The sequence below is a fragment of the Canis lupus genome, chromosome 16 (genome assembly GCF_011100685.1).
Source record: "Canis lupus familiaris isolate Mischka breed German Shepherd chromosome 16, alternate assembly UU_Cfam_GSD_1.0, whole genome shotgun sequence".
NCBI classification, from domain to species: Eukaryota; Metazoa; Chordata; class Mammalia; order Carnivora; family Canidae; genus Canis; species Canis lupus.
Window position 1 is genome coordinate 47,975,057 of NC_049237.1, and position 21,676 is coordinate 47,996,732.

Consider the following 21,676-nt stretch of genomic DNA (forward strand, 5'->3'; position numbering starts at 1 on the left):
GAATTTCAGATCATGATGAATCAAAAACAAATAAACAACCAAAAAACCCCAAAGATGCAATGCTCTATTTAAATCTACAGTTATGGGATCCCTGGGTGGCGCAGCGGTTTGGCGCCTGCCTTTGGCCCAGGGCGCGATCCTGGAGACCCGGGATCAAATCCCACATCGGGCTCCCGGTGCATGGAGCCTGCTTCTCCCTCTGCCTATGTCTCTGCCTCTCTCTCTGTGACTATCATAAAATAAAAATAAATAAATAAATAAATAAATCTACAGTTATAAAACTCTAATCAAGCTTGAAAGCCTTTGACCTGTAAGGGTGAAAAGATTGTGATGATGAAAAAAAAAAAAAGATTGTGATGCTTCTCCATTACATTAATGTTAGTCAAAGCAAACCAAGAATTTGAAATGATGGTTAATGATGAATTGAAAGACTCAAGAGAATGAAAGCAATGGTTATTATCAAGGTGACAAACATGAGTTGGGATTTCACCCTTCAGTGCAGTCTTCCATGGTGCAAACAGATGGCCACACTGTGGCACTGCTCTCTGTGGGCTCATGTCCATGGACGGAAGTTACCCTGGACATTGACTATTGCAGGTTCCAGCAGCCCCTGGCCTCTCCACCCACTGTGGATGAAAGTCCCACTACCCGCCTTCAAGACCATTTTGCTACTTCCTCCATGAAACCTGATCTCACTAGAAAGTGACTTCTCTTGAGGACCTGGTATATCTGGCTCATCTCCTTTATCAACCCATAAGTTCTTAGACCGCACGGCAGTGTCTAATTATTCTGGTAGTCACTACAGTACCAAACATTTGGCCTACAACTCAACTCCCCACTCAACAGAGAGATAGATAGTTACCGATGTTCTATTGTATGCCAAGGGTTCTCTCTATCAGGTAGGACATAATACTGATATGTAATATGTTTTGTTGCTTAAACTTTCTTTATAAATTATTGGGATCAGTTTGATTCCTAAAATTCATTCATTAAGTTTCTGAGTTCCATCCAGGATCAGTAGTGCTAGTCCATTAAACGACTCAGTTTCCCTACAGTACCACACATTAGTGACCAAACAATAAGTATGGCCCAAAAAGGGAAGTTTAGATTATGGACAAGATTTTCTATTAGTTTAAGAAAGTTTCTAGTCTATTTCAGATTTCCATTCAAAATGGTTGAAAGAGAATGTTTTGGCACTTGTAATATTTCAGCTATGTGGAAAATTCCATATGTTTATTACATATGGATGTGGATACACTCTCTTACACCCAAATATGAATTCTAAACTTCAGAGAATAAACCAGTTGGATAAACATGCAGGTTCTAGAACATTTTGGTTGTAGATAGGTGGCAGACCAATGGAAATATTCCCTTAAAAATACCCTAGTTTTTAATCAGTGATTTTATCTTATTTTGCATAGTTACTTGTATGGTGGAAGGGGATGATGCCAATATGTGGAGCATGATCTTTTTTGAAAGAAAGAAAGAGAAAATTTAGAAGCATTAAAATTAACAATGCATTTACAACTGAGGTGGTTAATGAATCTTAAAGAGCTACCCAGAAAAGTCAAATGAAATTTGTCATTTATATTAAAAGTTATGCTGGACTGATTAGCCAAGTCTTGTGTTGCTGCTGAGCAGAAACAGAGACCACTACTCTCCCTCACGGCCGGTGGGGTCAGGCTGGAGGACCTCCTATCTGTCCCTTGGCAGGACCACTCTCTTAGCAATATCCTCGGTTAAAAAATAAAAAAGCCTATGACAATGAGAAAACAGTGCTCTGAGTTCCAGGGAAAGGACCTGAAGACTTCATCAAACGGAGCTGAAAATGGGAGGCCTCCCACGGGGCAGGCTTTAGGACCTGGCTCTTTGCAGGGGGACCGTGGGGTTCCAGAGTACCTGTTTCTCAGCTTGTTTCAGGAGCTTCTGGAATCTCTCATCTTCTAGCACACCCGGCGGCAGTTCAGTCTCTCCCTGAGCTTTCAGCTCCTCCAGCTTTTGCCTCAAGCCCCTGAGGGCCTGCAGCTCGTCATTGAGGCGGCTCTGCCGGGTGAGAGACGCCTGAAGGTCCAGTTCTAGGTCTAGAGATGTGCGCACTGGGCGTTCTGGTGCTGTTCTTCTCAGGACTGGCTGGCACACCGTCTGCAGAGTTAGAAAACACAACGGGACACCCTTATTATGTGCGTGCTCATTACTCTGCTCTCCGTCCTCCCTGGCACAGGATGGCAAGCATTTCTTCACTCCCTTGAAGTGAGGTGCCAACTGGCCAAGTGACTCGCTTTGGCCAATGAAAGGTGAGGGGCAGTGATGGGCACCATTTCCAGGGAGTGGCCTTTCAAAGCCAGTGTGCCATGTGCAATTTCTGTTCCCTACTAGCACGACAGCAAAGATTCAGAGGCCGAGGCCCGATCAGGGGGAGTCCTGAGTGAAGACACATGCACATCTAGCCAACCTGCGATGAACAAGTAGATAAATGAGAAATAAACTTTTATTGTTTTAAACCACAGAGATTTATTTAAGTTGATGTCCTAGTACAGCCTCTCCTAACCTGGCTAACTTACTGCACAGAGTCACCCTCTGTGAAAAAGAAATACAAGAAACTCATGCTTCGTCCATTTCAGGACACAAGACTGCACCCCCAGAGCTTACCCCTGAGCCGTCCTTTCCATAGGTGTGGGCCAGAACGCAGCTGGTCAGCACGGCTAAGATTCCGAGCCCCTCCTCTCATCGATAGGCCTAAATCCCAACTCCTTCCTCGATTTCCCATGGTCTGATATCACTTTCATCAGTGAACCATGGTGCTCTTCCCAGGGCCAATCTTACCCATTTATTATGAAACAATTATTGAGTATATGTTAGTAAATGTCTGCTGGGGAGGTGGGTGGAGGGTGGCAGGCCAAACCCCAGGGAGAGAAGCCTCACTTCTTCACCTTGAAGGCCTCCAGCAGTGAGCAGTGGAGCTGTGCCTTCTGGGCCATGGGAAGTCATGGAAAGGAGAGATGGTTCAGGGCTGGTCATGCTTGCTTGACAAAAGGAAGTCAAACAAGGCTGGGTAAGATTGCATAAGCAGAGGGGAACAAGGGGAGTATTTTTTGCCTACGCTGTTGGCAGGGGGAATGGAAAATAAAAGGTTACGAATAAAAACTGGTACTATTTGATGCAAGAGCAGAGACTCCAATTTGAGAAGAACTCGGGCTTGATGATCTGGATGACAGTGGTGCTCATGACAGATGGCGGGGGGAGGGCCTGCTGGCCCCTTCCTGTTCCAGAGCCTTGCCCAGGGCTGGAAAGCTTGTACTGGCTCCTCCTCACCCAACACATATCACTGTAACATTCTCCAACATTCTGTAATATTCTTATCAGGTTCCCTCTACTCAACCTCTGCTCTAATGAACTTAGTACACAGCAGAATCACCTAGATACACTCTCGGTGACTGTATTACTTGCTTTTCAGAACCAGAAATCCTTCCTAGGGGTTATGTACATGCAGCCTTTCTGAGGACTCCGATGTGCAGCGGCATGCTGGCCAATGTTTGACAAGTGGCTCTGTGTGGGGGCATGGGTGGAGAAAGAAGCATGGCTGTGGAGGGTTTGCCCATGGACCTCCTACACATAGTCTTTTAGATTCTCCTAATCAGATGAGCTCCTTCCTTCCTTTTTATTTTTTTCCTGAAGATTTTATACATTTGAGAGAGAGCAGGCATGTGTATGAGCTGGGGGAGGAGTAGAGGGAGAGGGAGAAGCAGACTCTGCGTTCAGCACTGAGCCTGACATGGGTTCGATCTCATAACCCTGAGATCATGATCTGAGCCAAAATCAAAAGTCAGAGACTCAACCGAGTAAGATTCTTTTAAGTAGCTAATACTGTGTACTCCTTTACCAGAATATCTGTCCCTCCGAAAAGGTACAAGGTGCTACACTCTTGCTCGAGAGCCAGATGCAGTGTGGAGACACAGGGCCATCAGTGCACTCTGCAAAACCCTTTTTCATCCATATTGCAAAGTGAATTTCCTGGCTTAATGATCAGAGGATCCAAGCCAGCCCTGAATCTCTGCTTGCAAGCACACCATCTCTCTGTCTCCGTAACTAACACAACAGCTGTGTCTCTCTGGAATGACAGTGGCTTCATTCAGTGGCCCAAGAGCACACAGCAATGACGCTCAGCAGTCCTGGTTATTTATGCTTCACAATTTGTGATTCTGGATTGGTCAGAGGCAGGGAGATGTCGCCGAGGGAATACATACCCTTTTGACTCTCAAACTGCGCCGTTCAGTGGAGTTTCTCACAAACAGTGATTTTTTAGCCAGGGTTGAACTGTCACTGTCACTTCGATTCAGCTGGCAACAAAGGATAAAAAAAAAAAAAAAAAAAAAAGAAAAGAAAGAAAGAAAGAAAAAGAAAATCACTGCATAACAGAGTGCTAGTGGTTTAGCGCTGAGAAGTTTATCAGATAAAGCAGGTAGTAATGAGTTTTTTTTCTTTAAGAAAATCTTCCCCAAACAAGTTTTTCTCGGTTCAATGTTTTTCTTAAACAATTACGTTTTCTTACATAATTTCGACAATTGCCTTTTGGTGGTAGTTATCAGAACTCATGCACTGAGATGATACATACTTGGAAATACAATTATCCTTTGTATTTGAAGCTAATTTGCAAAATTCATTTATTTTATTTTATTTTTATTTTTATTTTTTGTAATATTCCTTTTTAAAAAGGAAGGTCTGTATAACACATGGGGTTATAACAAGGTCAGAGTTCAGTCAAATTTAGGACCACCTAGATGGCTCTTGGCCCAGACAGCCCGTGCTCACCCCTTCATCTGCTTCAGGGCTTGGCTGAAACAGCACCTTCTCAATGACACCTACTTTGAATCCTATTTAAACCTAAGACCTTTGTTTTCATCATTCCCAATCCCCCTTAACTTGCTCTACTGTTTTCCAGAGAATCGGTCCCCACCCAAGACACTTCGTAATTGGTTCAACAGGTTAATTGTTTGGCTCAACTCACAAGGATGTAAGCTCTGCAAGGGCAGGGCTCTGGGGCTCTTCTGTTCACAGAGGAATTCCAACCAGGTGTCTAGAAACATGCTTAGCAGCAGGCGCTTAATAAAAATGTTTGTTGAATTGAATGAATACATTCAGAATTCTGGAAGCATTTCCTAAGCCATTTTGTAATATTAATCTATATTACTAGAGGTCGTAAATACTTCTGGAAGTAGAACTTGGCAAACGGATGCAAATCCCACCACATTCTCTACAGGCCTATGAATCTGATTCGGTGTCTGGAGGCATTATCAAAAGATGATTTTTGTTCTGAAACCCAAGTCGCAATTTTGGTTCTGCAGGATTAACAACGGTGTGAAGCATGGATGATATACAGCAGGAATATAAAAAAATATTTAAGTCTCGAGTCATTTTAAGTTTCTAAAACAGACCGAAGTACAAATACACTCAGCAGCCAGGTCCTTAATTTCACATGCTTGCCAAATAAATGGCTGAGAGTTAATGAGACATTAAATTTAGGAAAAGAAAAAAAACAAGAACCCAACCTCAAAAGACCCATATGAGTGTGATATTTTGTGTATGTTTTATAGCATTTCTAGCCATTTGTACAGCAAACGGCGAGCCACAGTTGGGAGTCTGAAGACTGCTGGTGCGCAGTCTCTTGTCATCGGTGGGCCACCGGCTGGCGGGAGGGCAGGGCACTGTCCCCCTTACCCGGCAGATGTACTGGTTCCGCTCCCCGGGGGAGAAGGTCTGCGAGCGCACGATCACGCTGCTCCGCACGAAGGGGCGCTGCCGAGCGCTCAGGCCGCTGCGGTCTTTGGGGCGCACGGCCACCCCGGCATCCCCTGCCTCATCCGTGTTTGTCTCTTTATCAACCTGGAAAGGAAGGCAGAAATTTGTCAGGAGCGGATGGACATGGATACATTTCCACTCCTTTCTTCTAAGCACAAAAGCAGCATCGAGTCTCACGACAGAGCCTCACCCAGCACTGAGGCCACTTGGGAGAGAAAGGCTGGGGTGTTAATCCTGATGGGAACCCAGGGGGAGGGCTTCCCACTGAGTTAGGAAGTTACCTGCAGGGGGGAACACAGGGCGCCCATAAATGCGGGTGCTGCCTCTAACATCAGAGCCACACGACCGAAGGCTGAGGTTTAGAGAGGGGAAATGTGGTTCTGTAGAGGATACTTCATCATTAAACACTGTTCACCATGGGGCGCCTGGGTGGCTCAGGTGGTTGAGTGCCTGCCTTCTGCTCAGGTCATGATCCCAGGGTCCTGGGGTCGAGCCCTGCATCAGGCTCCCTGCTCAGCGGGGAGCCTGCTTCTCCCTCTCCCTCTGCCTGCCACTCCCCTTGCTCATGCTCTTTCTGTCAAATAAATAAATAAAATCTTAAAAAAAACCCACACTGTTCACCATTCCAATTAGTGTTTTTTTTTTCCCGAATAATGATACAAGCAATTATATACAAGAAAATGAAAATATACTACAAAGTAACAGGCTCACATAGCATATGCAATTATAACGTATATAAAAACAGCAACACTGTGAAGCTGAGTTTGGATTTTTACTGTCTCTTTGGAAATGTAATGAAAAATAAAAGGTAAGTAACAACAGAAGGTTCTGAAAATACAAACTGTACAGGCGTAGGCAGATGTTTATTGTTGATCTTCTGTGTATAAAAGGATTCCCACCTGCCTACCTCCTTTATCGAAGCAAGTCTTCCTTTGGTCAGGGTACAATACTATTTTCCCCAGGAATAAAGAACTGGAATTTCCAAGACCCCATTACCAACATCCCAAGTCTGCCAGCATCCTCCAAGCTAAATGTGATTCCTCATCTCCACCAACGTCTCTCACTCAAACCGGCAAACTTGCTGCTGCCTAACTTGGCTGGCACCTGCACGGAACCCGACTCACTGCCACGTTCCGGAGCAGGCTCGCTCCAACCAGAACACCACCTGACCGACATGAACTTTAAACATTCACTTCAGGTTTGAAACTGAACTAAACTGACAACATTTACAAAACTTAACACAATTAAGCAGTCACCCTGCAATCTGGTAGTCATTCTGGAAATGCTTTTGTATATATTCTCAGGACCTAAATGGCACTATTCATCTTTTTTTTTTTTTTAAGACTTTATTTGACAGAGAGAGGGCACAAGCAGGGGGAGTGGCAGGCAGAAGGGGAGGGAGAAGCAGACTCCCCGCTGAGCAGGGTGCCCGATGCGGGGCTCGATCCCAGGACCCTGAGATTATGACCTGACCCAAAGGTAGACGCTTAACTGACTGAACCTCCCAGGTACCCCACTATTTGTCTTCTAATATAAAATTTAAGTGAAGAATGAATATTTGGGGCCCATTAAAAATTTTTACAACATTTCCAATGCCTCCTACAGCCTATCGCCACAAACGCCTATCCAGAGCAGCTTTGGCCCACGATCCTAACACGGAATCGGGGCGAGAGGCAGACTTGCATCGGTGTTGGAGCCAGTGGCCGGTCCTCACCAGGGTGCACAGCCCCGCAGGTGCCTGACGGCCACCGCCCTCCGCGCAGCGGCTTTCCCTCCTGCCCGCGTCCTCCTGCCCGACAGGTGCGCTCGGGCTCGAGCACCAGCCCCCCGGACGGCTGCTGCCCTCCGGCGACTTCACCTCGGCCTCTTCTTCAGACGCAATTTCGTCGGAGGCCTCTCGCAGCATCGTTAACCTGTGGTGAGACAAGACAAAAGGAAACACACCCTAGGTCAAGCAGGGGTGCTCCGCGAGCAGGGCAGGGAATGGGGCGCGTGGGTGGGGGGCTCACGCGTGCCTCCAACCGCTCCTGAAACACTCATGAAAGATACAATCGCCATCTGACTCTAGCAAAATGCAGCAAAATCACCACGCTTCGGTACTAAGCAGTTAAATTAATGAAGTTTGACCGGATTCCCAGGTATTAAAATAGAAATATTTTGAAAAGCACATATAAAATGTAACCCCATCATTTAAAAACCTGACACTCACTATAATGTAACTCGATATCAGTTATTTATTTATTGTAAAGTGAGTCAGACAACAGGATGGAGGGACTCCGCTAAAAGCAAATGAAGACATAAGCATGGAAAAGCTCCATTATTGGGGTGCCTGGCTGGCTCAGTCAGAGAGCACGTGACTCATGATCTTGAGGTTATAAGTTCGAGCCCCAGGTTGGGTGTAGAGATTACTTAAAAATAAAATCTTAAAAAATATATATCCATTATCAACTGTGCTTACAGTCTAGCAGGGGTAAAACCCTATCTGTGTAAAGGGGGTTTTACTACTGAAATAAGAATCCTAATGCCAAACGATCTTGTCTCTACCAGAAGCCATGGCATGGGCTGGGGTAGTGCGTCCAGAATGTACATAACGGTGTATATATAGTCCGTATAAACCGCATTGACAGGAGGGCAGTAGTACCAGCAATATCTCATGCTTTGTTGCATGTCCTTAGAACAGAAACACTTTTTCCACTGATAACTGGACATCCAAGTGCAATTGTGATTGGAGACATTCTGACAAATTGGCACATGCCAGTAATTAAACACCTAGTCATGCAGTGAGCACAGGGGGCGGAGCTAGAATTGAATTCTGGGAACTCTAAATTCCTTTATGCTACATACCATGTGTATTTTTTGAAATGTATATGAAGCGAATTATATTTTATATACACAAAGAAGGCTTAGTATTCAAAAATACCATGATGAGCCTTACAATCTCTCTCTTTTTTTTGCAGTGCTCTGATTGGTAACCATTGTAAAGGGCTTCTGATAAGACCTAAGTTTATATCTGTACCTTTTTGCCACACTGTAGTAAGCTGTTCCTTCCAAATGTCCAAGAGTTTATTTGTGACCTATCTTGTCATTGTTGGCTTCTAACAAGTTTTATACACACATATGTATATGCATGCTATACACATGTGTTAACAGTAGTTCAAACATAACAGCATAAGCAACTGCATATACATTAAAATCAATCCAAATAATTTTACCTACATACTTTAAAAACTCATACAGGGCAGCCCAGGTGGCTCAGCGGTTTAGCGCTGCCTTCAGCCCAGGGGACCTGGGATCAAGTCCCATGTCAGGCTCCCTGCATGGAGCCTGCTTCTCCCTGTGCCTGTGTCTCTGCCTCTCTCTCTGTCTCTCATGAATGAATAAATAAAATCTTAAAAAAAAAAAAAAACTCATACATTGACAAAGATTTATTTTTAGAGAAAATAGTGCAAACCAGGAAGGAGAATTCTTTCTATGTGTGTGAATCTAGACAAAAGCAATAGGACTCTCTCCTTTTTTTTTAAAGGGTGGGGGTGTGGATAATGAGGAGGGAGCAGGAAAAGGAATGGGAGTGGTAACAAACAGAAAGTGACTACTCAGAAGCTGTTTTCTAGATGTGTGCTTTGACCGGCCCGACCTAGATGGTACAATGGTACTTCTGGCAGTTTAAGGAAAAAGAAAGTACGTTTTTAAATTTATGTATGAATTGACAATAAACTACCACACCTTTCAAAACAGGTATTTTTAGAATTAAAATTTACAACAGCTCAGGAAAGAGTGTCAGAACTTAAGGAAGCAGGAACAAAGAACCTCCTTCCTGTGTTAGCTCTGCCTCTGCCTGCAATTTCACTGTTGCTTTCTTCAACTCTATAATGACCCAGGAGAGGGTCTTTCCCTTAGTGGCAGCTCCCTGGCACAGCACTGCCCTTCCATAATTCCAGGCTAAGATCTGGATCTCTAAAGGTTTCCCTGTAAGTTTCTTATAAGAAACTAAAGAAACCAAATACATCCTCTTTGAGTTCTCAAATAGCCAAAGGAAACAACTGTTTTTACCAATCTCCATCTGGACCTCTTTGCTCTTCTTCCTGCCCTGGTTCTTCCTCTTCTTCCTGTGCTAATTCTTGTTCCACAGCCAGCAGCTCGGCTGATGTTCTTGCAAGTAAGGCTGACACCGCATCCTGGGGAATTGAAAGCATATGGCAATTAATATTATCTATTTTGAGAAATGACTTAAAAACTCATCAGATGGGGACTTAAGCTCCCGGTCATGAAAAAGGTGGTACTAGACCCAATTCTCCACTGCTGGGAAAAAATATGAAGGTTGAATAAAATAAAACAAAAAGCAACAGACAAACCTCTAGCTGTTTTAAGGCAATTAAGACCAAAGGCCAAGATCCCAGGGAAAAGAGAAATCAAGAGGTGAAGCTACATCACTGCCACTCCTCTCCCCTGGGGACATGTGTTGATTCTAGCAGTGAGGCACAGAGGCTAAAACTGTGGCTGTGAAGAACAGTGGCAATATCGGTAGGATAAAAAGATGAAAACTGAGCTGAAGACCACCAAGGCATCAGCGTACGAGGGGCCAGAGAAAGCACCTGTAGTGAGTCCAGCATTCTGCACAATATTTTTATTGGGCTATTTTTCATTCCTAAGCTCCATATGTGAAAGCAAGAGGTGAGAAACTAAACAAAACCTAGCTGTGAGGAGGCTAAAACAGGAAGCAGATGCTTCAGCTTCTTTATGGTCCTAGGGAGAGAAAAATTGGAACTCAGGTCCTCCAAGTGATCCAGGTGATCTGCTCATATTGTATCTGCCTTCTGGAAGAATATTAAATCCTCTTTGGAGGAAGGTATCAGCCAGAGCCTCTATCATTCTTCATCCATAATATCCAGCATCCACTGGAAACAGGACCCAATGTGAAGGCCAAGAACAACAACAGATAAAGTGAGAGGCAGACCTACAGGTGATTCATATATTGCAGTTATTTAGAGATGGAATTTAATTACTATGTTTAAGAACACTGATGAAATGATGGAGAATTTTGCTAGTGTTTGCAGAAAGAACACCACATTAGCACATCAGAGTGAAATCGCTGAAAATCAAAGATAGAGAGAAAAATCTTATCAACAGTGAAAAAAAGATGCATTATTTTTGAAGGATCAACTGTTCTCCAGCAGTTCAGAAGAATCAAGGGAAACCACATGACAACAAAATGGTTATCTTCAATGTGCTCAGAAAATTAACTGCCCACATAAATTCTGAAAATGCAGAAAAAAAGTCCTTCACAAGTAGAAATAAAGACTCTGACAGATCTGCACTAGAAAAAATACTAAAGGGAGTTCTTCAAGCAGAAGGAAAATAACCCAAATGGAAGCACACTAAAGCAGAAAGAAATGAAATACACCAGGAAGGGTAAAGATGTGGGGAAATCTAAATGAACACTGACTGTCTTTAAAACAATAATATCTTGTGGGATTTAAAATACATGTAACTAAAATACATGACCAATAAGTTCACAGAAGGAGGAAAGGGAATAGAGTTGAAGTCTTTTAAAATTCTTGTACAGCCTGGAAAAAAGTAAAAACATTAATTTAAGGTAGCTTCTAATAATGCAAGGATGCATGATATAATCACTAGGGACACAGCAAAAAAAATAAAAGACTATATTACTAATGATCTAATATGGGAGGGAATATGAAATTTAAAAAATACTTGACTATTCCAAAAGAAGGCAAAGAAGGAACAAAGACAGTACTAAAAGAAAACAAACAATAAGACAATAAGCTCAAACCCAAATATATCACTAATAGCATTAAATGTAAATGAACTAAATATTTCCATTAAAAGGCAAAGGTTTTAAGACTGGATAATAAACCAAAGGCAACTATATATATGGCTTACTAGGGAAACATTTTAAATCTAAGAATTCAGAAGTAATGAAGGTGAAAGGATGGAAAAAGATAAACCATGAAAACACTAACTAAAAGGGGCTGAGATAGCTTCATGACTACCAGGCAAAACAGATTTTAAAACAAGGGGTAAAAGGGGATCCCTGGGTGGCTCAGTGGTTTAGCGCCTGCCTTCAGCTCAGGGTGTGATCCTGGAGTCTTGGGATCGAGTAACACATTGGGCTCCCTGCATGGAGCCTGCTTCTCCCTCTGCCTCTCTCTCTGTATCTGTCATGAATAAATAAATAAAATCTTAAAAAAATAAATAAAACAAGGGGCATTAGAACAGATAAACAGGGATATTTTATAATAATAAGATGGCCAGTTGAACAGAAAGATATAACACAATGCTAAATCTATATTTACCTAAAAATATAGTCACAAAATTCAAAATGCAAAGATGAACTAAAAGGAGAAACAGACATCTATAATCCTAAGTTAGAGGATTTTAACATACCTCTCAATAACTGGTAAAATAAGTAAACTGAAAAAATCAGTAAATGTGGAAGATTTGAAGGACAAAATTAACAAACTTGATCTGCAGAATACATTCTTTTAAAAAACACAGAACTTTTACCAAAACTGACCTCATGCTAAGCCATAAAGGAACTCTTAATATTCTGTATGACTGAATAGTATGTGTTCTATTCTCTGAAAACAGTAAAATACAGCTAGAAATCAATAATAAGAAGATAACTAGAAACCCCATTGTTTGGGACTTGAGCAAATATACTTCTAAAAAAAAAAACCTCATTGATCAAAAAAGAAATAACAATGGAAATTATAAACTATTTAAAATTTAATTTTAATAATATCTTATTATCAAACTTGTGAAAAGCAGCCAAAGCTGTGTTCAAAAAGAATTTTTTAGCATTAAATACATATATTGGAAAAAGAGGTTGCTAAACAATGATCTATCTCAGAAGTAAAAAACGTATAGCAAATTAAACCTAAAGAATGTTGAAGCAAGGAAATAATAAAGAAAAGAGCAGATTTTATAAAATAGAAAACACATATATAAATAGACAAGGCCAAAAGTTGTTTATTTGACTAAAATAAAAAATTTGACAAGTCCCTAGCAACAGTGAGGGAAAAAAAAGAAATGGTGCAAATTACCAATGGCAGAAACAAAACAGAACATAGAAAGATCCTTGCATGTATGCATGAAGATAAGAAGGTATCATGAATAACTTTGCCAAAATATAGATAAAATAGACAAATCCTATAGAAAATACTACTTATTAAAGTGAATGCAACAGAATTCAACAGTAAGTTGAAACAGTTCTACATCTAATAAAGAAATTGAATCTGTAATTAAAAAACAGTCCACCAGCCCTTTTCAACTGAGATTCCATGAGAATTAAGCCTTAATGCCCTCTACCATCCATTATATCAAAACAAAACAAAGCAAACATCTAGAATGGTATAAGTCATTGGTCATCCTTGGGAGAAATAAGAAAGTAGTCATCCAAAACATTTTTTACAGTGCTTACTTCTTTTGTAGAGCCTTAGTTGAGAATGGCTGCTTATCACAAAGAAAATTAACACTGTGCTGGTAAATTTTCTTGGGAATTCTTCAAAATATTTAAGGAAGATATGACACCCATCTTGCAAAACCTTCTGCAGAGTAAAGAAGGAATATTTTCTAACTTCTATTATGAAGCCTGTAAAACTTGATATCAAAAAATGATATTACAAGAAAAGAAAACCAAAGACTAATCTCTCTCCCAAACATAAATAAAAAATAAGCCAAAGACAAAACCAAGAAATCAAATCTAGCAACATATATAAAAACACATATTAAATACACCACAAAGAAGTCTGTTTTATTTTAGGAATCCAAGGGCGGTTTAACATTCAAAAATCAATCAATGTATAACCCACCACATTAAGAGAAAAAAAGAGAACAATTGTGTAATCAATTTAAGGGCTAAGTACACAGTAAAAATGTTTCATAAAATTCAATATCCATGCATAATAAAAAGTCTTAGCAAACTAGAAAGAGCAAAAAACTTCTTTAATCTGATAGTGATTATAAATAGCCTCAAAAATCATTCTAAATGACAAATTATTGAAAGCCTTCCTTCACTTCACTTTGAAAAAAGTATAGTACTTTCTACAAAGGTAGACTAGTAAGCCAACAGAACAGAACACAATACCTAGGAACAGACACGCATAGGTCGTTGCATGTATGACAAAGATGATATAGTGATGCAATTGCGAACCAAAGTCTTTTCCAAACCATGAGAGACTCTTAACTCTAAGCAACAAACAAGGTTTGCTGGAGGGGAGGTTGGTGAGGGGATGGGGTAACTGGGTGACAGGCATTAAGTAGGGCACGTGATGTGATGAGCATTGAGTGTTATACTATATGTTGGCAAATTGAAATTAAGTTAAAACAACAACAACAACAACAACAAAGAAGGTCTTTTCAACAAATGATGCTGGGTCAATCAACTATCACATGGATAAAAAGGAATCTTGACCCCTACCTCACACCTAATACAAAAATTAATTTCAGATGAACTACAGATATAAATGTGAAAAGGAAAGCAATAAAGCTTTTACAAGATAGGAAACCATCTTCATGATCCGGAATAGGCAAATAGTTCTTAAATAGCAAAAGAAAGCAAGCACTAAGCATACAGGGAAAATAGATAAATAAGACTATGTTAAACACGAGTACTTCCATTCACCAAAAGACAACATTAAGAAAATGAAAAGGCAAGCCACAGAACAGGAAAAGATATTTGCAATAGACATATTTGACAAAACACTCAAATCTAAAATTAAGAACTGCTACCAATTTATTAAAAAAAAAATACTCCAGTAGAAAAATGGGCAAAATCTTGAACAGACATTTCACAAAAGATGACATCCATCTGGCCATTAAACATTATAATCAGGAAAATGCAAGAAACACAAGAGTACTATATCACAATGGCTAAAATGAAAGATGATAAAGACATATACAAGATACTAATAGCACTACTCATAATAGCCCCCAAATTAGAAACTCAAACGTCCATCAATAGCAAAATGGATAAAGAAACTGTGATATAACTATAAAATGAAATATCACACAACACTGAGCACAAATGAACTACAATTACACAAAATAACACAGACGACTTGCATAAACGTAATGCTGAGTATGAGACTCCAGACATAAAAGGACAAACACCGAATGATTCTATTATATAAAGTTTGAAGACAGAAGTCAGAATAGAGATTACCTTTAGGGGAGAGTGGTGATGACTAGGATGGGGCACAAGGGAGGATCCTGGAGTGCTGGTAATGCACCATACCCTGATCTGGGTGGTGGCTACATAGCTGTGCTGACTTTGTGCAAATTTACTGGAAAACTCACATAAGATTTGTACATTTTGTTATAAATCTCTCTATCACTCCTCTCCATAAAAGAAACAAGTTAAAGTGAGATTAGAATAAGACAAAAGAGTAATAAAATAGTATATATACGTATAACAACACTGTGGACCAACCAGACCTAACAAACACCTGTAGAATACTCACCCAATAGGAGCTGAGCAAGCTTTCTTCTCAAGGGCACATGAAACATTCTTTAGAATGGTAGCATATGCCAGCCCATAAAACAAGCCTCAGTAAACTTGAAAGGACTGAAATCATACAGAACATGTTCTTTGACCACACTGTATAAAATTAGAAATCTGTAGCATAAGGAAAACATAAGAAGTAACAAAGATGTGGAAATTAACACATTCCTAACCAATGAGTCAAGGAAATCACAACGAAAATCAGAACATACTTAGATGTGAAGGAAAATTAAAACATACCAGTTTGTAAGATGCTGCTCCAGCAGTGCTCAGCAAGAAATTTATAGCTAAAAGTGCCTGTGTTAAAGCAGAAGAAAGATCTCAAATCTATAAGTTTCTACCTTAAGAAAATGGAAAACGGGTACAACTAAAGTAATCATGAGGAAGGAAAGAATAAAAACTATTCCCTCTCTCTGTTTTTTTTCTTTCTCCCTCTTTATTTTTTAAAAAGATTTGTTCATTTATTTAGAGAGAGAGAGAGAGAGAAATAGTGGGGAGCACAGGGAGATGGAGAGAATCTCAAGCAGATTCCCTGCTGAGCATGGAGCCCAATACAGGGCCTAATCTCAGGACCCTGAAATCATGACTTGAGCCCAAATCAAGAGTCAGATGCCTAACTGACTGAACCACCCACGGGCCTCTCTCTGTTCCTCTTCAAAAAATCAAACAAAAAAACAAACAAAAAAAACAACTCAGGATTGTAAGATTAAGTCTTGCATCAGGCCTGGAGCCTGCTTAAGATTCTCTCTCCCTCTCCCTCTGCCCCTCCTCCTTGCCCCTCTCTAAAATAACAATAATAATAACAATAACAACAACAACAACAATAATAAAGACTAGAGTAGAAATTCATGAAATAGTGAATACAGAAGTACTAGAGATGATCAATAAAACCAAATGGTGGGGATCCCTGGGTGGCTCAGCGGTTTAGCACCTGCTTTCAGCCCAGGGTGTGATCCTGGAGTCCTGAGATCGAGTCTCACACTGGGCTCCCTGCATGGAGCCTGCTTCTCCCTCTGCCTGTGTCTCTGCCTCTCTCTCTCTCTCTCTGTCTCTCATGAATAAATAAAATCTTAAAAAAAAAAAAACAAAAACAAAAAAACCCAAATGGTGATTCTTTGAAAGATTCAAAAAAGTAAAAACTGTTAGCTAGACTGACCAAGAAAAATAGCCAGAAAGCTCAAAGTACTGAAATCTGGAGCCAAGGAGGGACTATCACTATCAACTTTAGAGACAAAATTATAAGGGTTACTACAAACACCTGTTTGCCAGCAGGTCAGATAACCTAGATAAAATGAACACCGTTTGTTTCCAGAAAGACACAAACTACTCAAAGTGACATTATAATACAATTCTGAGTAGACTTATAACCGGTAAGAGATTGAATTAATAAACAAAAAACTTCCCACAAAGTTCAAACTGCGAGGGCTGCACTGCCGAATTATACCAAACATTTAAAGAATTCATACCAATTCTTCTCAAAATCTTCCAAAAGGTTGATGATGAGAGATCACTTCCTAACTCATTCCCTGAGGCCAAAATTACTCTGACGTGGAAACTAGACAAAGACATCAGGAGAAAACTATGAATACAGACAAAAAAAGTTCTCAACAAAATACTAGAAAACGGAATCTAGTAACATAAAAAGGATTGTTCGCCATAACCAAGTGGGATTATCCTAGGAATGCAAAGTTGGTTTGACATCTGAAAATCAATAAAGTATAAACAGAATAAAGGACAAAAACCACATGTCATCTCAATAGATGCAGAAAAGCATGGTTAAACCCACAGCCTTTATGATAAAACACTCAACAAACTAGGAAAAGGATTTTCCTCTACTTGATGAAGGGCAACTACAATAAACCAAAGCAGAAATCATATGTAATGTTGAAAACCTGAAAATTTCCCCCTAAGATCACATCCATGACGAGGATGCCTGCTTTCACCACTTCTTATGATACCGTACTGGAAGTTCTAGCCAGGGCAAAAGGGCAAGAGAAAGAAATAAAAAGTAATTGGAAAGAAAGAAGTAAAGTTAACTCTTTTTGCAGAAGATATGATCTAACATATAGGAAACCTAAGGAATCCATGAAAAAAACTATTAGACCTAAAAGTCTAACTTAGTCTAACCAGTTCAGTAAGGTTGTTGCAGGATGCAAGATAAATGGTCAAAAATCAATAGTGCACGATTAATAATCTGAAAATGAAATTAAGAAAATAGTTCTATTTATAATAGCATCAAAATGAATAAAATTAACAAAAGAAGTGCAATTTTGGGCTCTGATGACTGCAAAACATTTTTTAAAAAATATTTTATGGGGCAGCCCTGGTGGCCCAGTGGTTTAGCGCTGCCTTCAGTCCAGGGCCTGATGCTGGAAACCCTGGATCGAGTCCCACGTCAGGCTCCCTGCATGGAGCCTGCTCCTCCCTCTGCCTGTGACTGCCTCTCTCTCTCTCTCTGTGTCACTCATGAATAAATAAAATCTTTAATAAACAAACAAACAAATAAATAAGTAAATATTTTATTTATTTGTTCATGAAAGACACACACAGAGGCAGAGCCATAGGCAGAGGGAGAAGCAGGGTCCCTGCAAAGGAGCCCCGTGTAGGACTCAATCTCAGACCCCAAGATCACACCCTGAGCTGAAGGCAGACACTCAACCACTGAGCCACCCAGGTGTCCCGACTATAAAACATTTTTTGAAAGAAGTTAATGAAGATCCAAATAAACAGGAAAATATCCTGTACTCATGGATCAGAAGACTTAAAACTTAAGATGACAATACCCTCCACAGTGATCTATAAACTCGAAGCAATCTATATAAAAATTATATAGATTATATAGCTGCCTTTTTTTTTGTAGAAATTGACAAACTGATACTAAAATTCATGTGGAAATGCAAGGGACCCCAAATAGCCCAAACCATCTTGCAAAAGAAAAACAAAGCTGGATGACTCACATGTTCTTATTTCAAAATAACTACCAAGCTACAGTCATCACGGTAGTGTGCTGTTGGCACAAATACAGACACACACAGATTAATAGAACAGAATTTAAAGCCCAGAAATATAAATGATCACACTTATGGTAAACTGATTTTCAGCAAGGATGCCAAGATAATTCAGTGGGGAAAGACTAGTGTTTTCAATTAAGTGGTACTGGGAACAATTGCATACCCACATTTAAGAAAATGAAATTGGACTGTGTGATTTACCTATCGTGAGTAGGTCCAATTGGAGCCAAGGTCTTTGATCAGAGACCTAAAAATAAAACTAAACTTTAAAACTCTCAGAAGAAAACACAGGAGTAAATCTTTATGATGTTCAGTTGGGCAGAGTCTTCTCAGATATGACACCAGCAGTGCAAACAATAGAAGATAAAGCAATATAAGAGACTGTAATCTGGACTTCTACCAAAATTTAAAATTTTGTGCTGCAAACAAAATCATCAAGTAAGTGAAAAGAAACCCACAGAATGAGAGAAAATATCTGCAAGTCATTTATTGGATAAAAGACTTGTATCAAGACTATATGAGAGACTCCTAATTCAATAAGAAAATAATAATAAAGAGATGATAATAATAAAGAGATGATAATAATAAAGTAAAATAATGGAAAGATGAAGAATTAATTTAAAACACAAAGGATCCAAACAGATAGTTCTCAGAAAAAAATTTTTTAAATATACAAATGGCCAATAAGTCCATGAAAGCATGCTTAATATCATCAGTCATTAGTGAAATATAAATGAAAGCCACAATGAGACAACACCTCACACCACACTGGATGGCTAAAACCAGAAAGGCAGATTTGTAACACGTGGCAAGAGCTTGGATGACAGAGGCCCTCACCCACACTGCTGGTGAGAGTGTAAAATGGTGCACCCACTGTGGAAGACAGCTTGTCAGTTCCTTAAAACATTAAAACGTAGAGTTACTATATGACCCAGCAGTTCCACTCCTAGCTATGTACGCCTAAAGAGCAATGAAAATGTATGTCCAAACAAAGCCTTATACAAATGCCCACAGCAGTGGTGTTAATAAGTCAAAAAGCAGAAATATGGGCAGCCCGGGGGGGGCTCAGCAGTTTAGCGCCGTCTGCAGCCCAGGATGTGATCCTGGAGACCCGGGATCGAGTCCACGTCAGGTTCCCTGCATGGAGCCTGCTTCTCCCTCTGCCTGTGTCTCTACCTCTCTCTCTCTGTCTCTCAAGAATAAATAAAAATCTTAAAAAAAAAAAAAAAGGCAGAAACAGCCCAAATACCCATCTAATGAACAGATAAATAAAAGGTGATATATCCATATAATGGAGTATTATCTGGAAATACAAAGGAATGAGGTACTAATACATGCTAGAATATGGACGTGCCCTTTGCTTCCATTTCACTACGTACCACAATGTCCACTGTCGTTCTTGCACACAGTAGATGATCAATAATAATGTGACTTCTGCTTGGTAAACTCTTTTCTCATAGATAATCGAAAATAAACTTGAACTCAGTACCAACATTCACAGATGCCAAGTCGGTGATGAATGGCCTCCCAAAAGGCCCCTCTACATTTTTTAAAGTGTTGAATGTGGATGACTGTTGGTTACAACAAACTTCATAGAAAATATTGTTTTATTGATAGAACAAATAGAAACTAAGATACTCTAGCCTCAGTAATTTGACGTGTGCAAATGATCCGAGTTCCAGATGTATGACTTGACAGCGGAATCAAAGATGTGAACACAATGTATGAAACTATAAATTTAAAGCAAAAAGTTTTCCGTGGTCACCTAAACCAGCTAAGACTCTGCATCAGCTTATTTTGACAGAAGGAAGTGAGCAGAAATGGATCCTTCTATAAACTATACTTGAAAAAAAAAAAAAACTATACTTGAAGAGAAGCTGGAAATTATCTTTCTGGTTTTGCTGTTGCTAGGAAGCTGGAAGGAATGGGTAAGCTTGGGGGAGGGAGGGCAGTGAATGTGAACCAGAACACACGGGTGCCACAGCCATTCCACATTATTTCTTTTAGTCATAATGTCTTTCTTGTCTTTTTCTTTCTTCCTTCCTTCCTTTTCTTTTTCTTCCTTCCTTCCTTCCTTCCTTCCTTCCTTCCTTCCTTCCTTCCTTCCTTTCTTTCTTTTTCTTTTCTTTCTTTCTTTCCTTCCTTCCTTTCTTTTTCTTTCTTTCTTCTTTCTTTTTCTTTTCTTTTTCTTTTTTTACTTTATTTATTCATGAGAGACACAGAGACAGAGACAGAGACATAGGCAGAGGGAGAAGCAGGCTCCCTGGGGGGAAACCTGATGTGGGGCTCAATCCCAGGACCCCGGAATCACAACCTGAGCCGAAGGCAGATGCTCAACCACTGAGCCACCCAGGTGCCCCAGTCATAGTGCCTTTTTATTCCAATTTGGACTCACCAAATCTATAGAATCTACTAATGGCTGATTTGGTTGAAATACAGAGTCTTCATTTTCTTCATCATTCTTTTTGCAAGACATTTGCTTAGAAGGAAGCAGGTTATACCACAGAGTGAAAATCTCGTTGGAAAATGGTAAATCAGCCAGACTGATCTGAGTTCCAGCCTGTGTGAAATGAAGGGGAGGAGGGGGGAGAAAAGAAAAAAGAAAATGTTTATTTTTTATTTTTTTTTTTTTTTTTAATTTAAATTTTTATTTATTTATGATAGTCACACACAGAGAGAGAGAGAGAGAGAGAGAGAGGCAGAGACACAGGCAGAGGGAGAAGCAGGCTCCATGCACCAGGAGCCCGACGTGGGATTCGATCCCGGGTCTCCAGGATCGCGCCCTGGGCCAAAGGCAGGCGCCAAACCGCTGCGCCACCCAGGGTTCCCAAAGAAAATGTTTAAATTCATGTTTGCTTCCTCTCATATAATTATTGTGCAAGCCTGTTTGAAGGTTAAAAAAAAATGCAATACTCATGATAGAAAGTACTGATAGATTTTTTTTTACCTGAAGATGTGACTAAGTAAGAAATAACCCCAATCCAGAAGCTAACCCTAGGATTGTTTTTGGCATACTATTCTGCTAAAACCTAATGACTAAACATGTAACTTTTTGTAAGTGTAATTATTTTTTAATGAAAAGTCCAAAAATAAAAATTAAAAAAATAAACGCTAAGTATAAATCATAATACCTCTTACAATGTGCTATATAAGAGTCGTTTGATTATTACTCACAAAAACCTATCCAGTATAAAATTCAAAAACAAATAAAAACTCTACTGTGGTTCTTAAATGAGAGATAGCAAAATTTTTCTTTGGATTAGTAGAATGTCAAAAGAAAAGCTTTTATATTCCAGCAAATGGCACATATGAGCCAGAATCTAATTAAACCGTACCATTTTTTTAAAGG

General features: G+C 40.0%; 1 protein-coding gene across 6 annotated transcripts in view; it reads right to left on the bottom strand.

Moving 5' to 3' along the window:
- WWC2 (WW and C2 domain containing 2) overlaps positions 1-21,676 on the bottom strand; it is a 205,169-nt gene that overhangs the window by 20,535 nt on the left and 162,958 nt on the right. For 5 of the 6 annotated variants that reach the window (XM_038560446.1, XM_038560447.1, XM_038560448.1 and 2 more), the window contains 6 exons: positions 20,723-20,887; positions 9,847-9,971; positions 7,511-7,709; positions 5,716-5,880; positions 4,245-4,337; positions 1,900-2,142 (listed from right to left, as the gene is read on the bottom strand). In XM_038560446.1, coding sequence (XP_038416374.1) covers positions 1,900-2,142; positions 4,245-4,337; positions 5,716-5,880; positions 7,511-7,709; positions 9,847-9,971; positions 20,723-20,887 — 990 coding nt within the window. The remainder of the gene's footprint in view (positions 1-1,899; positions 2,143-4,244; positions 4,338-5,715; positions 5,881-7,510; positions 7,710-9,846; positions 9,972-20,722; positions 20,888-21,676) is intronic. The other variant, XM_038560449.1, reaches the window with a different exon arrangement.